General features: G+C 38.1%; 1 protein-coding gene across 7 annotated transcripts in view; it reads right to left on the reverse strand.

Moving 5' to 3' along the window:
* The window catches only part of LAMA2 (laminin subunit alpha 2), a 377,741-nt gene extending 360,455 nt beyond the window's left edge, over positions 1-17,286 (reverse strand). For all 7 annotated transcript variants that reach the window (XM_065680918.1, XM_065680917.1, XM_065680915.1 and 4 more), the window contains exon 1: positions 17,163-17,286. In XM_065680918.1, coding sequence (XP_065536990.1) covers positions 17,163-17,250 — 88 coding nt within the window. In that variant the 5' untranslated portion in view covers positions 17,251-17,286. The remainder of the gene's footprint in view (positions 1-17,162) is intronic.
* Positions 17,287-17,490: the final 204 nt, after the last annotated feature.

Consider the following 17,490-nt stretch of genomic DNA (forward strand, 5'->3'; position numbering starts at 1 on the left):
TGTTTGTCATGTCTGATGCTATTGAGGCAAAGAGTCTTCTATTGGCTTAGCTTTAGACAGAAAGAACATCTCAAAGGAGAACAGCTACATTATATTTTGTCTACTGAAGTCCAATGACAAGATAGCCAAGTTCCTGTCAAACAAAACTACATAAATCTAGTGAGGCAGTGAGCATGAACCACACCTATTCTCTGAAAGTAATGGAGATCACAGCTGCTCCATTCACAAGACTCAGGTTTTGTCATACTGCACAAATGCAATGGATTTTTTTGTCTTTTTGTACACAACATTTCCATTTTACAACACAAACATAGGTTTCCAAAAATTCTGATCACATCCTGTGTCCTTGGAGATTTGAGAAAATAACTGAACCCCTTCCCACTTCTCCTCAGAAAGTTTCATAACACATGCAGTAACTTACCCCTTGTTAAAAATCACAGAGTCTTTACAAGGAGTCTATTATATTTTAACAACCCTCCCTGGCCCCTCCCCCCCCCCAAAAAAAAAATAATTAAGAGAAGATTCACAGGGGGAGGCAGGGAAAAAACAAATATAGGAAGAGCCATGAAAAGTTGTCTACTGGTGATGTGTTCTAGCGGAGCTGGTTGATGGCCCATTTCTTCCAAATTTGAATGCCTGAAGGCTGGTCTAAGTAACAATAGAGAAAATCTCAATGAATTTTAAACAGTGTTTCTTGGCATTTGGTACTAACTTTACTTAACAAATACAGAAGCCAAGTTCCATATACAATACTGATTTCTTGAGCAAATTTATTTTTCAACAAGATAAAAATTAGTTTGAAAAAAAAATTAATCTATAAACATAAAGCAAAGCTTGAAAGCCTCCTCATTCTGCCACCCTGAGTTCTAGGAATGTGCACTCAGTGCATGGAGACCTCAATTTCTTGATATGCACACAGAATTGTCTGCATTATCTAAACCAGATGAAATTAAATCATTACAGGATGAAAACTATAATTTTGACACTGCTCCACTAGGAGAAGAACAAGGGTTTCCTATTCTTGTCTCCCCTTGGGTTTACAAAAGTCACAATCACACTTATTTCCCAAATTCAACCTGCATGCATTTCACAATGAGAGCCAGAAATATGCTTCCCCTCCTTTCAAAATAGCAATCTTTAACTAATATCACTGAACCTTAACTGCAAGTAATATTTTACTGATACCATTTCTTTACGGAAAAGCAGAGCTATAAAGCAAATTAAAACTATGTCTCTATAACCATCTGTGAATATAGCTGTGTAATCAACTGGCTATGGAAGACATTGGTAGTTGGTTTCTATTAGCAGTGTTTTACACTGACAACTTTAGTTCTATCTTTTTCTATGCCATCTAGACTTCTGTTTGCCTGCAGTACTTACAGCACAATATAGACAAAATATGGACACCGTATAGTATTCAAAAATTACAGCACTAAAAGAAAAAAAAAGGCAAGATTTGAGCTTTAAAATGTAGTTCTCAGATTCTGGCTTGTTTTAGTTCTGGTTATTTCAACGACATTCTTTTCAATACTGCAGGTATCACTCACTCACTAAGACTTCAGTTCTGTCACCTTTACCAAGTGGTACATGATTTGTGAATTTTGTCATTCTTTCACATCGAATAAGGCTTCAGAAATACGTTGCGAAAACAAACAGAAAAGCTTCAGTACAGAGAATTTACCCATATTTTCCCAAAAGGATTTAAACCCATGTTTTCTACCTCCTAGGACACTGGCCCAAATTCCAAACTAGCTGACAGAAGAGAGAAGGAGTAGGTATTTCTACTTTTCTTACTCAACCTGTTCTCCTGTGAATTGTTAAATATTACTTTGGTTCAGAGAACATAAGAATGCATGATTTTTCACCCATGTGGACCAGCCTAGTCTAGTCTTTCAACATGAGAGGTATATTATAACTTCACCAACATTTTTTATCATTGTATTCTTTCTTTGCCCTTATATCTATACAGTATTGGTCTCAATTACTAACTATGTAATCATTACTCACTTGTATTAATTCTTTCCTCATTACCTGACTTTTTTTTTTTCTAATACCATCAGGGTAACAGACAAAGTAAAGAGCCTAAATTTGGGGCAGCTGATCTCTCTCTTTAGATAAGAGCAAGTCACCTTCAGAAGATGAATCAGAGCACCTCAGACTTGTACTCTGAAGTCCTGTATCAAACAAAATAACTATATTAATGATTGATAGAATATCTCCCTAATCAAGCTACATGCCTATTGTTAACTGGTATCAGTGCTGTATGTCCCACAGCACTTTATGTCTCTGTGGCTTGGGTTTCTGTAGTAGCCTTCTTTTTTTGGTTTTGCTTCCGAAACGTCTTATTGAGTTGTGAAAGAAACGTAATGTTAAGACACTTCCTGCATAAATGAGAGCAACATTCCTCTCAAAACTTTCTTGATTATTTACAAATATTAAAATCTTTACATGAAATGGGGGGCAATTGTGTAATACTACATATTTTAGAGCAGAAAGACACCAAAGCTCTCTCAACGTAATAATGAAAGGTTGATTTTGGAATTCACATATAAACTTCAGATGGAAATGTGCACAGCCAGAAAAAAAAGGAAGGAAAGGGACCAGATCTTGGTATTTTTAGTCACAAATTCTACCCCAGCAATAAGAGACAACAAAATAATTGTATTTGTTTATATATTTAATTCTACAGAGGATGTAATGTATTGTACATAATTTCAAGTAAATGGAAAAAAAACAAAACCAAAACATTACTTTGATGAATCTAAATCACAGCAATTTCATCATCACAGTGAAAAGTTTAAATGCCATTTAAGAAACATGAAAGCAGTTACCCTGAAGATGCTGCTTTGAGTAAGACTATTTCTACACTTAAATGTAGCATAAAATAGTATTTAACCAGCACTTGAACTAAACAGTCATGTAAACCGCAATTGCTTATCATTTGGAAATGAGTTTACACACAAAACTGAATACAATAATGATTTTCCTTTTGTGATACAGAACAGTTAATCATGGATTAAAGGACAAATAGGGATAACAGAGAGCATCCATTTATTACAGAGGTTGATTTTGGATGCAAGCTTGTTTTATCTGGCATATCAGTAATACTACAGGAAACCACACTAAGATTAGAATGCATAAGGTTGAGAGATTCACAACATTATCAGATTTCCCATGTGGCATGCTGTTGCTCTGGGTTGCATATTAAGACCAGTAACAAAATCCAGACGCAAATCTAGGACATAATTTTTTAAACTTTATTTAAATTTATAACTCCCTGCTTACGTTGTTCAAATACCAAGTTTGCAAGAGTTTGTTATCAAAGCCAAAAAACTATACTGTGACCTGACTTAGAAGGCCACTAAACTTCTACTTGTTTGTCTAGGGTCTGATTCTGCAAACACAAAGCATTCCACTAATAGCAATAACTGGGTATTTTTCAAAGATCCCATGCTGAACATGTAAGCATTAGTAGAATAAGAACATTGAAAGCATAGCAGTCTTAAGTAAAGGACTGTGTCTTTAACTACACAGCACTTTCTACAGGCAGCTTCACCATTGTCTCCACAACACTAAGGACTGTCTTCATACAGGTATTACAGTTTAAGAACAGATACTTGCCATGTTGCTATTTTTCTAGTCAACTGATACATGTGGGCAACCAATATCCATACTCACAAATACTATTATAACAGGATATATTTTGAATATACATACCTGCAAATGATGGCATGCATTGCTTAAAAACACAACAGCCAGAAGAATTGCCCAGAATATTGTGCTGGACTATTGCTATCTGGGAAGAAAACCTGACCCCAAGTCTCTCTCTGGGTCAGTATGACTCAAGCAGATCAATTACAGATTTTAAAGAAAACAAATAATCCCACATCAAACATTTCAAATAGTGGAACGCAACAACAGACCATCCCGTACCAGAGAGTACCTGTCCACTGTGGCTACTTTCCAAAAGTACATTCTGGACAACAACTGCATTCCTTTGCAACATTAACTGTCACTTTCTCTGAGGAAGACAGAAGATGGCGCACAAATGGATGCTCTTGTCGGACAACAACATATTTTCAAGAGAAAACTACTTCTGTTTCTACTGAAATAATCCCATTGAGCCTTTTCTTTCAGACTAGGGACTGAACCATGAATAAATTAAGTTGTGTGCACCTCATCTCCTTTCAGGTTTTGTATAAAGTAACTGTCAGATCCAAGGATAAGTTCTTCAGTGAGCAGAAGTCATGAACCTACCAAGTTGAATAATGTTAATAGAACAATGAAATTAATTCAGTATTCCATTATACATCCACTATATCGAAAGCACAATACACTTATTTAAATAGCAATCTACAAGCTTCACTTATGAATGTGGAAAGAACAGCTTAGCTCACCTTTCAAATACACATCTGTTCTACACAGATACAAGTAATTTCCATTTAGTGGAAGTTATGCAGAGAAACTCCATAGAGAAACTGGATGGATAAAGAATACTACTGGAATACAAAAGGCTTTTTACAGGGTGGGAAATATGACCTGTTTCTAGTCTAGAATGTTCTTAAAAATACTGTTTCAAAAAGCAAAGTACATCAGAATAGTTACAATCTCCTTACTTGTTTCTCCTTACATTAAAGCAGTCTACGTTGCCGCAGCTATGGAATGTCTAGCAGCCAATCTGTCTGCTTTAAACTACATGGTCTCTATCTCAAGCCTATATCCACAGTCAAATGAAAAAAAATCAGATTCACTCAAAATTGTTCCCCAGTACTGAAAGTCCTAGATAACTAATTCAGTTGTAATTTTAATGTAGCTTAGTAACATGCAGTAATTCTAAACATATATGTTACATCTTAAGTAGAATGACACACATTGTGATGATAGGCTTGATGCCTAAGTGGAGATGAGTGAAAAGTGCTTTTCCTCAGGGCTCAGTATTGGAGCCATATTGGTGGTGTTTAACATCTTTGTCAGTGACACGGACATTGGGATTGAGTGCACCCCCATCAAGTTTGCTGATGTCACCAAGCTGTGTGGTGTGGTCTACATGCTGGAGGGAAGGGGTAACATCCAGGGGGACCTGGGCCCACATGAGCCTCATGATGTTCAACAAGGTCAAGTGCAAAGTGGGTGGGGGTTGCACCTGGGTAGGGGCAATCCCAAACACATCTACAGGCTGGGCAGAGGATGGATTAAGAGCATGGATTAAATAACACTGTTACACATTAAATCTACCTTAAAATCTAAAAAAATATGCCAGATATAGTAAGCTTTCCCTACTAAAAATTAATCTAAATTACTCTAGAAGCCTCTAAAACCTTGAACTAACTTCTTAAGATACTTGATCCAATAAAGGCTGAATTCCTTGCTGAAGTTTCTTTGTACTGTTAAATATTACGGTAATTATTTCTACATAAAGAATTACAAACCTATTTGAAATTACCACTAGCCAAGCTTTTCATAAAACATACATACCCAGAAGTGCACATGTCAGAGTGATGAATGTTCATGAAACACCAGAGTGGAATTCTAGAAGTACCATCTGATGACATGACAGTCAATATTCTGATTCTCACACATGTAGAGCAGCTGTTTCTTCAGCCTAGCTGATACAGTGAAAACATCTCAGCTTGGACACAGAAAAGTTGAATTCCTAACAGAAGGGATTACTGTGAATCCACGTAAGTCATTTTAAAGACCTTCCCCTTGCATGCAACTGATTTCCACAATTAGTTTATCTTAAAAGCTAATTGGTTTTGTTCAACTGTTTAGGTACCACTATAAAGTCAAGGGATCTGATACAAAGATAGAAACGAACCTCATTTAAACAGGAAGCAGCACTAAATGCTTTTTAATAGTTCTACATAGTCACTCACTCCCTAGTTTTCAACTATAGCTAATGTGTCTGTTTAACTATTCATTCTGACACCTCTGGGAATCCCCGGTTCCTCTTGCTCTTCCAGTCATTGTAAAAATAAAATGCTTACACACACATGTTCAGCTGAACATTAAGACAGAACAAAATGTTATGTTCTGGGTTGTATGCTCCCTTTATAAGCACTGGGAATTAAATTCCTGTCATGAAGAAGGCAATAAGAATTTCATTGTAACTTCAAACAAACCTAACTTTCATTCTAATATGAGGGGCTTCAAACAAATAGGCATTTTACTCAGATATTTCAACTAACAGCTGTAAAGGAAAGCCAGATAGCAAATGAGAGAAAATTATTTCCTTGGACTCTCTGTGGAATTGGTTTAGCAGGGAATATATAAGTTCTGTTTCATTTCTAGAAAATAATTGTACAAGAACTGTCATACTATAGACAGATGCTACATTTTTAAACTAATTCCAGAAGTGATTTAAATGTCTGCTGTGCAGAATCTAATGGCTTTTTAACATAAAAGTCAATAATTACTCAAGTTTATGAAACAGATTGAGCAGAGTAATTCCATCTCATTCTAGATTGTCTTAATAATGTTGATTCACTTTGAAACTAAATGTTATATTGCAGAGGTACTTAGATCAATTAATGGATTAATTCATCAACAGATTTTCAGTTAATTGGAAATATTTATTTTCATACAATGCAGCCAAAATTCCTTCTGATTCCTAAAACAACTCAGTCCTATGGGACAAGAAGAGTCTAAACCAGTGTCCTTCACACAGCAAGTTCAAAGTCATACCTGGGCAGTATAAAAGCTCCTACAGTCACATTTGGCCCTGGGGATTTGTCAAGTAATCTTCAGGCACACACTACTCAGCTGCTCAGCTTCTTTTAAACAAAACTGATAGCCCATTCAACAGTTACTGAAAAAAAAAACCCCACCTGCTGTCAGAACAGCAACACAGTAAAGATGGCTATTAACAGAGGAAGAGAGGTAGTAGTTAAAGTCCACATTATGCATATTATAGTAGGGATTGTTTGCACTTTGCAACAACTTATATCAAAACTGCTTATGCCTTACTTTTCCTAAATCATTCCCTATGCAGTGGAATTTTCTGTGCTAATTCCTCATGTTTCCAGGCATAAGTCTTCTTATGAAAATATTTACAGAATATTTAAAGCTATAATGAAGAAAAAGTGAGACAATGAGAGATCCTTGTATAAGAAATGTGCAACTCATTTGTTTCACAAATGCACAGAAATGAGGTAGAAGATTAAAAGCACAATCTATTTGCACTACAACAGATTTCACCATTTTGAAGAAGATTGCCTACAAATTATCCCATGTTCCACAGAGTTGGAGAGAGTCACATGAAAAGTGATGGTCTATAAATGATAGTCTGTAGACCTGCAATTCCTGAGGACTCTCAGCAGCTTACAGTTATGTATATATACTGGATTTTTAATAAAAAAGACGTAAGAAACTGGCTGCACCCTATTTAAGCAAATTTTCTCACATTAACTGAAGAGGCTCTGCAGATCTCTACTATTATTACAAGAAATTACTGAATAGCTTCCAATATAACTAATGTTTATGTTTATAAATTCAATTTAAAACTAATTCTTCCATCCCAACCAGGTATATATACCTTGGCAAAACCTTTGTGAACTCTTCTATAAATGGAGTTCTTTCCTTTTTTCTCCATGATACCAGGACCTCAAGATATTCAGGAACATTCTGAAATGCTTTTCTGAAAACCCAGTAATACTGTAATATTAAGTCCTTATTGATATGTCTAACACAAATTTCTGAAAGCTTATCCATATAATATACAAAAGACACCCTAGCTCTTGTAATCACATCAATATGTATCTGTGTATTTACAAATTCTATCTCATGTCTACAACTGTGTTAAGTTCTAAACTAGTTACAAGTTCACCATGTGAGGCCTTTTTAACTATTAGCACCACATTTGCCAGCTTCCATTTCCCCTCTAACGAGGCTGTTCATACAACCTGTTCAACAGTCAGTTATATAATGCCATTACTTTATCAGCACTTTCACACCTAGTTCATTACATCCTTCCATAAATCTCAGATTTTCTATTTTGCTAGAGCTACTGAGCTGATACCAATCATCAGCCTTAGCCAATCTGTATCTAAGCTGATTCCATGAAAACATATTCATGCCAACAATGAATCCTAAACCCAGAGTTGCTAACTTAATAAACCAGTTTCTATCCTTCCATATCTGCTTTTCGCATCAACATCCTGAGAGCATTACCTGTCAGTGTCCTCTATAATGCTAAATACAATCAGAAATTACTCTGTATCTTTCATTAGTTTGCTCATTACCAGTATTTTTCTCTGGAACTACTTTATACATGTGATCCAGCATTACGTCACCTTCTGTATATATGGCACTTCTACTTTAATCCTAAAGAATACAAAATTCTGGAATATATAACTGTTGTGTTTTAACAAAGTCACCCATAAATCACTCAGTTGTTCACTCACTCCCCCCCTTCTTGCCCTCCCCCTGCACCCGGAGGGACAGAGAGGAGAACTGAAAAGAATTCAACTCCCACGGGTTGAGATAAGAACAGTTTAGTAACTAAGGTGTAACACAAATCACTACTGCTACCACCAATAATAATAATGATAAAGGAAATAACAAGGGAAGAGAATACAACACCTCAACACCAGCCGACCGATAACTCGCCCAACCCCACCCAACCAAGCACTGACCAATACCTCCTCCAATCCTGCAGTGTCCTAGCCCTTCCGGGTAACTCCCAGTTACATCCTGGGCATGATGTGCTGTGGTATGAAATACCTCTTTGGCTAGTTTGGGTCAGGTGTCCTGTCTCTGCTTCCTCCCAGCTCTCCCTCCTCCCTGGCAGAGCATGAGGCTCAGGAAGTCCTTGGCCAGACCAAGCATTTGAGCAGTAACTAAAAACATCAGTGTTATCGGCACTGTTCCCAGGCCAAAAATCAAAAACACAGCGTTGCACCAGCCACCAAGGAGGAAAAAAATGACTGCTACTGCTGAACCTAGGACAATAACCAAGGCTTAATATCAGCAAAGGTTAATTCCTGAAGCAAAAAGCTTTGTTTATGAGCAGACATCTCACAGAATATCTAACTATTTTAATTTTCATTCTGAGGAGAGATATAAATAACCTTCTTTCCCAGACTTTCCCCCTCAAAAAGTACCATATGTTCCCCAAAGCAATGTTTTTACAAAAAACAAAACAAAACAAAAAAACCCACAAAACCCACCACACAACAGATTTTGCATAGATAATGAAAACTATGGAAGCACTGTGCAAAGTATTATAAGCACAGTTTTACTCTATCCAAAGTAACACACTAGGCCAAGCACTGATCTCTCTCTTACCAGTGGCATACATGTGATTTTACTATTTTGAGTTATAATGTGGGACTTAAGATGAAACACAACAGGTGGAAGCAAGAAGCAGACCATTAAACATTTGCATAAGAACCTATCACCACCTCTAAATCACAGAAGTTTTATACAGATCTTTTGGGACAAATAGATATTTTAAGTAGGAGCAAAGTACTGCACAGACAGCCACAGACACATTAGCATCATTAAGACCCAATACGTTAGAACACAGCTGCATCTCTTTAGGTATTATCATCTAGAGCAGGACAGACAGAAGTGAAATAATGAGAATAACAATATTGACAAAAGGATAAGGTGTATCAAAAAGACAAATGACCCAGTGTAACAACTTGAGTTCCTCTTTATTCTTCTGCGACAGTGCCTTGTTTCCCCAAGAACTGACTCAAGCTCTTGATGATGATCATGATCGTTGTTGTTTTTCCCATAACTTTTCTACACCACAAAAGTTCTTTCACCCATTAAACTATGAGCTTCAAAGTCAGTTTTAAATAACTCCTACCAATATGGCAAACAAGCTCAGTGCATTTTCCTCTCTAGTCAACAAGCTATGAAGTTGATATAAGCATTTATTAATTTTGCTGCCAAGTGACTGCCTTATTCTCCATGTCAAAGATGCAGCTGGGGGAGGACACTGAAGCTGCATGCATAATCAACGATTATAGGGTATGCGCGTAAAAGCTTCCCACCTACTCTGAATTTAGAAAATATTTGCCATATTTACTATATAAGCATACCCAAAGTGACTGCGAGGAATAAGCACACTTACAGAGACCCTAAACCCACACAACACACAACCTTCATACAATGGAGCTAATTTAAAGGCTGTGCCCAGCTGTAGAAAGACACTATGCTGAAGAGAAGAATTCAGTGTGCATATTTCAAATATATTTTTCAATTAAATGTGTGGGGGCTTTCCCCATGGTAAAAAAAAAAAAAAAACCCAACTTTTTTTGTACTTGTTCTTTTTCAAAAAAAAAAGAATGATTCATAGAAAATATTATCCAATTATACTAAAATCAAAAGTCGAGGAGAAATGAACTCTGGTTTAGATCAAGTACTGTGTATGGAAATTCTTACATTCACAATTGGGTTTTCTTCCCCAACTGTCATAAAAAGTGACTAAAAAGTTATCCACAGGGATGAAATGGTATCAAGAATTTCTTTTTTTTCCAGGTAATATTAACAAACTCAGTATTGTCAATGATGGCTTAAGGTTAAACACATGAAGTGTACTTCTAATGCTCTGCAAACATCTTTTTGTTGACACTACAAAAAATGCATGCACAATTCACACAACTAAATTAGATAGGCAACTGCATCACACTCAAATCAGCAATTTAGGATTTGAACAAACGTACACATTCTATTCCTGGTGGTTTCAAATACCAAATTCAAAAGCCCTCTGTGTTATATTTTGTATGTTATTTTGCATTCTCTGAAAGATGTGTCTTTCTTCTTGTTTCGTAGATCTCTCTGGCTTTCCATTCCAGACTACTCATATTCTCTACCATTGCAGCAACTGCAGCTTAGAAAACCCACAAAATAGTTATCATTGCACCCAGGATCTTATCACACATATTTAGAAACACAATAATATGTACAAATAATGCTATTTACTTTTAACAGCAACAACTAAAACATTGGTGCGTTATCAGCATTATTCTAAGACTAAGGCCAAAACACAGCACTGCACCAGCTACTAGGAACTTCTAGTAGCAACTGACTGTTGCTAAATTAGGACACTTTTCCCTGCCTCTTTTTCAGCAACAAAAGTTTAGCAGTAGCTCTGCATTCTCAATGTGGGATATACTCCAGGAAAGTTAATATATAATGCTTTTTCCTATAATACAGATTACCTAGGTATTTCTGTGGAACACGACTATAGGCTGTTGAGCATCAAGTACAGAAGAACACATAGCTATATTCAGCATCTTCCATCAAAACCTAGAAATAGCCTTAGTGAAAGCAGCATCTAAAACTCTCAGGGTTCATTGCTGAAGCTAGTGTATATGAAAAAAAAACAAATTAAATCCAAAAGCAACCCTCATTGGAATTGTGCAGAAAAGCACTGCTTCTCATTTTTTTTTTCTTTTTCTTGCACGTCTAAGCTCCTGATTGCCAATCCCCAGCTTTGCTCCATTTTCCTACAGCAGTGGGAAATATACAGTATGCTTAGAGGCATTTTGCTTTCTAACTGACCTCAAAGACTGCCTCCACTCATTGGAGTTAGTGAAGAAGGACAAGATACAGTCATTTGCCATTAAAAATTTTGATATAGCTATAAATTTATTTTTAAATCCTATTTTATTCACTTTTTAGAATTTTTTTTATTCCATCTTAAATTATGTCAGTAGTAGATACACACGTCAGTTGGGACAGAATGAGGCGTTGTAATGGTATTTGGATAATCTACTCTGCAGCAATGTTCATTATTCTTCCTGAGGTTTCACAAGATTTCCCTGGCATAATACTGCTACAGCTGCTTTACAGCCTAATGTTATTACAAGGTCTAATTCAAAGACAATGTCTGCAAGAAGAATCTGGCAGGGAGCAGAGTCCTAAGAAAATCCTTGTGATGCTAAGGTGTAACTAATGGAAACTGAACTGCTAAAAACACTGAGGGTAGTAACAGCTATTTGTTTTGAGTTTTGCAAGAATCCCGAGAGATCTTCTTTATTTCTCAAAACAAAAGTCACACAAACTCAAGTTAATTTTTTTGGAAATCTTATCATTTTTCCTTATCTAAATAAATAAATTAATATATGGTGGAGGGGGGGAACAAATGTCTGATCTCTACCTTATCTATGGTACAGAATTGGTCCAAACTCATTGCCATTTTCTTCAGTACCTCTCATCTACATTTTCAGACTGAAGAGAACATCAAAACTGTGGAAAAGCAGGAATTAGGATCAGCTGTCGACTACAGTAGCTGGTGTAAGAGGATAAAGAACATGTAGTCCTCAGGAGGAGCCAGCTCTAGATTTACTGGCAAACACCAAGGAATTCCCTTTCCTGTTTCAAATACATGGATGGAGTCAATATAAATTTTAGCAAAAATAATGTATCTGTCTGTATTGTCCCTCTATAAGCAAGATTTGGCCTGCATTATTAGCATGGCCTGAGTTGTTAGTGTGAGACATATGAGCTCTCAGATAGTCTAGACAGAACTCTCACTCGGGAAAAAAAAATAAAAAATCCAGTAATTATTTAAGAAAGAAGTTGGAAAAAGAGACAATTGGGTATGCATACTGGTTCACATTTGCATGTGTTTGTGTCCTATCATTGTTCCTGACCTACAAATGCAAGGAAACCAGGTGGGGGGATGGAAGGGGAGATCCAGACGGGGGGGGGGGGGGGGGGGGGGGGGGGGGGAAGGGGTTGGGGTGAGGGAAGGGGAGATGTAAAAAAAAAAAAAAAAACACAAAGCAACCCAAACTGCACCAGGAATTCATGCTGCCTCTTATTCCAAAATACCGTCAGTCTAAGTAGTTGGATAAGAAATTAGAACATGTGTGGGTGGATTCCTTCCTCCAGCCTGAATTAATTAAAAATGATATTTTGCTGTATTATTTAAAGCCGATTTTTAGAACAGGTTAAAAAAACACTGCTCTGCCTTTAGTCAAGCCTAATAAGAAAAAAAAAAAAAAACCCTGTAGGAGGAAAAATTAATAATAAAGGGTTTAAACATAAAGTGCATTTTGTGTTTTTATTTGTTCCTTGGACAAATGCACACATTCTTGCACAAGACCTACCTCATTCAGTTTGGCTGTGGATATTACTAGTTAAAGCATGCACACAAGCAGCATATAAATTCATGTCTCCAGTCAGTCTCAGCAATTCTACTTATTTCCAATACCTTAGGTTGGCCCTTAAGTACTGTGTTTTCCTTTCTCACATCCTAAACATGAAACACATATCAATACCCTCTGCTTTCACTTTCTCAACCAGTTGTTAAACTGTAAGAAAATAATACGGACAAGTTTGAAGTAAGAAGTTATGAGGGATCACAACATATTATTGAGTAGCATCTCCCAGAATTCTGGGGCTAGTTCACCTTAAGCAAACAAGGCTTGTTACCTGCTATAAAATCCTGAAAATATATTAAAAACCTCCTTTTTTAACAAATATATACAGAATTTTACACACTGTAAGACACTTATGCCTGCCCTTCACAACTCTCCTTCGTATTCTCCTTCACATTTTGAAGCCAGGGCCCTACAGATGTTGACTAACCACACTGAATGGATTAGATAATGGCTAAATTCTGCCTTTCCTCTCACAGAAGAGGAAGTGCTCTGGGGCTTTCTCCCAAAAAGCCATTGATTTTCAATGATTGTCCTAAAGATTTCTACAGTGGTTTCAAATTTAGCTGATACTGCACAACAGCTTAAAAAATTTGTTTAGGTGAGAACAAGCTGATAAATAGAGAAAATACCTAAGCCTTATTCTCTCAGGAAAGTAGGATGTAAATTTACAAACATTATTCTTTTCAGTACCAACTAAAATGTTACAAGCACCATTCCTCAAATAAAGTCAGCAGAATGTTTTGAATGGTTAAATACCATCAACTATGATGGAAATGCTCTCTATATCAAGATTACAGCTGGGGGTGGTCATTTTTGAAAACTGACCTTACTCCAAAAAGGTCCCTAAAAAGAAATAGGAGACTTTACTTTTGCTTTATCAGATTACATTAACATCATCACTAACAGCATCAGGCTTTTTGTCTCCAGAAACAGAGAATCTAAGTTCATACAACATTCTTCAATCTTCCTATGTGAAATATCGTAACTGTGCCCCATTATCCATCTCCCTTGACTTTTCAGAGTACAATGTACCGTATGTACACATGTATGTATGTATGTATATGGGAAGGAATAACTTCTCATTTCCGTGAGATAATACATGAAAGAACAGTTTTGAACTAAACCCTGAAAACTCATTTAAAGAGCCTACACCAATTTAAAAATACTGACCAACCTGCCACCAGTCCAACTGTCACCAGTCCTATTCTGCTAACACTAGGCTGACACTCGTCCCGATCTCTCTTTCAAGTGAGAAATTTCACTTTGACTTTACAAGTATCCTGTATACATCACCTCTTGTATTCAACTTACACTACCGATTTGTGAGGTGCTAAGAAGCACCTGCCCTTCATGAGTTGTCTCCACTGATGCCAGCAGCTGACACCACAGGTCAAGTTACTGTGCAGCTTATGTTCCTCAGCCCTGCCCCTTCCATTTCACCTTTTACAGATACATGGCTTCAGTTCTCTCCCATGATAGATACTTAGACCTCTTAATAAAAGGTTGAATTATTCAAGGCTAAAACCAAGGGGTTTATTCCTTTCTAAACTACTCTTGTTTTAGTTCTCTCAAATTCCATAGGGAAGAGGACAGAGCAAAGTTCAACATTCAAAAGGAACATTATATAACGCTTCAGTGAATTTGCCTTAACCACAAGTTACGCATACCTTTAAGATACACTGTTATAGAATGCACATGCCTTTCTGGTTCCGATTCTTCCATTTTATGAGAAATTCTACATGGCTACTTAGTGTTCAAACAACAGAAGAACAAAGAACAAATGTGTAGCTGAAGGGAAAAAAAAAACAAAAAAACAGAGCTTTAAATTAACTCCAGGCTTCTGATGACTGTAAATCTTCTACCGACTTAAAAAAAAAAAAAAAAAAAATCTTTAAAAACACCACACACAGAAAGCCACCAACACAGAATTACAGATTGTTCTCATCTTTGAGGTGCAAGATGTTCTCGAACTGTTCTGTTCTAAAAAACAACATGGGAATTCATTGTGATGCCTCAAATACTGTTTTTCCAAGCATTGCAGCTCTGTTACATAATCTTCTCCCCAGACATCCGACTGGTGCTAACAATTAGAGAGCAATATTTACCAGCCCACGTTATGGTTATTACCAAATAACTATTAAGTGGAAAAACACAAGTTGTAAAAACCATGGGTTTAAAGGTATAAACCATGGGTCTAGTCACATTCTTGTCTGTTACATGTTAAAAATCCCCCAAGACTTCAGTGAAGTCAGACTTCTCAAACTTTTTTCATTAGAGAGGAGCTCATTACTTCTTTGGCTGGGCAACACACTAGTATCTACATAGTGCTAGCACCTCCTAGCAGCTGTAAGAGATCTTAGAAATTTATAAACCAGTAAATGCCTTAAAAATTTGGCAGGCCAGCACCTGAATTCAACTGTGAGGTTCAGAAGATCCCATCATCACATTATTAACATTTAATTAAAAGTCCTAGTGCTCCTCACTGAATTACGAGAACTTGGTTATAACATAACACCAATGATGCAGCAGATGAATGCCCAAGACACCCACTTGTCACTTAAAAGGAAAATTATGAACAGATCCCTTTACTGCAGAGGCTAAAAAAAACCAAGAAACTGCATAAAGGAAAGTACATTTTCAAAAAGGGGCTCCACATGTGTGTGAGTGAGAGAGAATATTACAAGAAATGCCAAATCAGTATTTTTCTAGCTGAAAAAACTAATTAGCTCACAGAAGAAAAAAAAAATGCAAGAAGAAAATGCATTATGTACGAAGTCTTAAATGCTCTGCTTTTAAAATCAATGTTTACCAATAAGTCATCATCTAAACACAGTCTAATTCTGCATGAGTTTTTGTCTACATGGATACTTCAACTGCAGTTTATCCTCACACAGCAAAATTAGTATTAAGGAGTGAGCTGCTTGGGACACTTTTTTCATGAAATGACAATGCATCATGTTCTCCAAAATCAAGCCTAAACCCTAAAAACTCCTAATCCAAAAGAGCTTAGCCTATAGTGTGGCAACAAGGTCAAACAGAAGCTAGCTATTATTCCAGTGGCTTTAATTAGTTTTATTTTAAAACACCCATGGTGTCTCCTTACTAAATTCTTCTTAGCAAGGCTAAAAATGTAAAGAGCAGCAAATGCAGGCACCAGAAGCAGTACTGTGAGCTGAAAGGCTTTCAAGCATTTCCTCTGACAGCTAATAAAGTTTATTTCTCCCATATCCACACATCACCCTCTTTCATCCTTCCACAGAATACTAACTGAAAAGCAAGCAAACAAACAAACCCCACTTAGCGCCAACACACCTGTACATTGTGTATGACATTGACTACTCGTGCAAGATACAATTAACTGTTCCTATTCCAGTTGGGGTTAGTTTTTAACACGGAAAAAAAGCTTTGTTGCTGGATCAGTGCATCAAGTTGCTACCTTAAGTAACAACAGCCAAAGCTGCTCGCATTTGTTTCAGTACAGCCTACTACCTAGCTTCCTCTAAGCACAGAGATGCCAACAGACGGGCGCAGCACTGAGAGGGGTTGCCAACGTATCAGCCTGTAAAGATTATGTGACGTTTGCCCGGACCAGGACACGTCGTCCAGTCGTCCCTAAACCATGATCAAGTACGATCTGCTGCCCCGTGTTCAGCCACAATGCAGCTCCTCTGCCATGCTCTGAACCGTGACTTTGTCTCTTCATAAAAGCGAGAGTTAACGAGGGAACGGGAGACAAGGCTATAAGGAGATAGCGGGGGAGGCATAGACCGGCTCGCCGTTAGGCATCCCGCAGGCAGCAGTGCCCGGGGTCGGCTCCCGGCGCCGCAGAAACCCCCATCGGGCCGATGTACCGGCCGCACTCCCTCGCTGAGTCCCGTTTATAGGCTGGGGGCTGCTTGTCACGCTCGGTCCCTGTCCCCCTCAACCTCCCCCCCGACACCACAAGGGTTCCCGAGCCGGTTGCGAGGTCGCCTTCCCCCTTTACGTGCTCCGCAGCCCCTGCCGGGGCGACTGAGGCACAGGCTCCCCACTCCCCTCTACCTCTTTGCGGCGACGGCGGAGGCGGCGACTGGCCCCGGCTGCCGAGCGCCACCAGAAGCGAGAGGAGAGGCAAACTTTCCCATATCATGGCTGCAGGGCAGCCGAGCTGCGACCTCACCCCGTCCCGGGCCAGCCAGCGACTGAGCGAGCCTCAGCCGGCCGGGAAAGCAAAGAAGACCCCGGTGTTCCGGGCAGGGAGCAGGACACACCCCTACACCCCGCCCCCCTGCTCTCCGCTCCTCCAGGCCGTGGCTCCGAAGGCAGGCGGGGAATGAGAGGGGTCGGTGGCTCTATAGAGGAGCGAGGCCAGGAGCGGCGCCCGGGACAG

The sequence above is a fragment of the Lathamus discolor genome, chromosome 5, assembly GCF_037157495.1.
Source record: "Lathamus discolor isolate bLatDis1 chromosome 5, bLatDis1.hap1, whole genome shotgun sequence".
Lineage (NCBI taxonomy): Eukaryota > Metazoa > Chordata > Aves > Psittaciformes > Psittacidae > Lathamus > Lathamus discolor.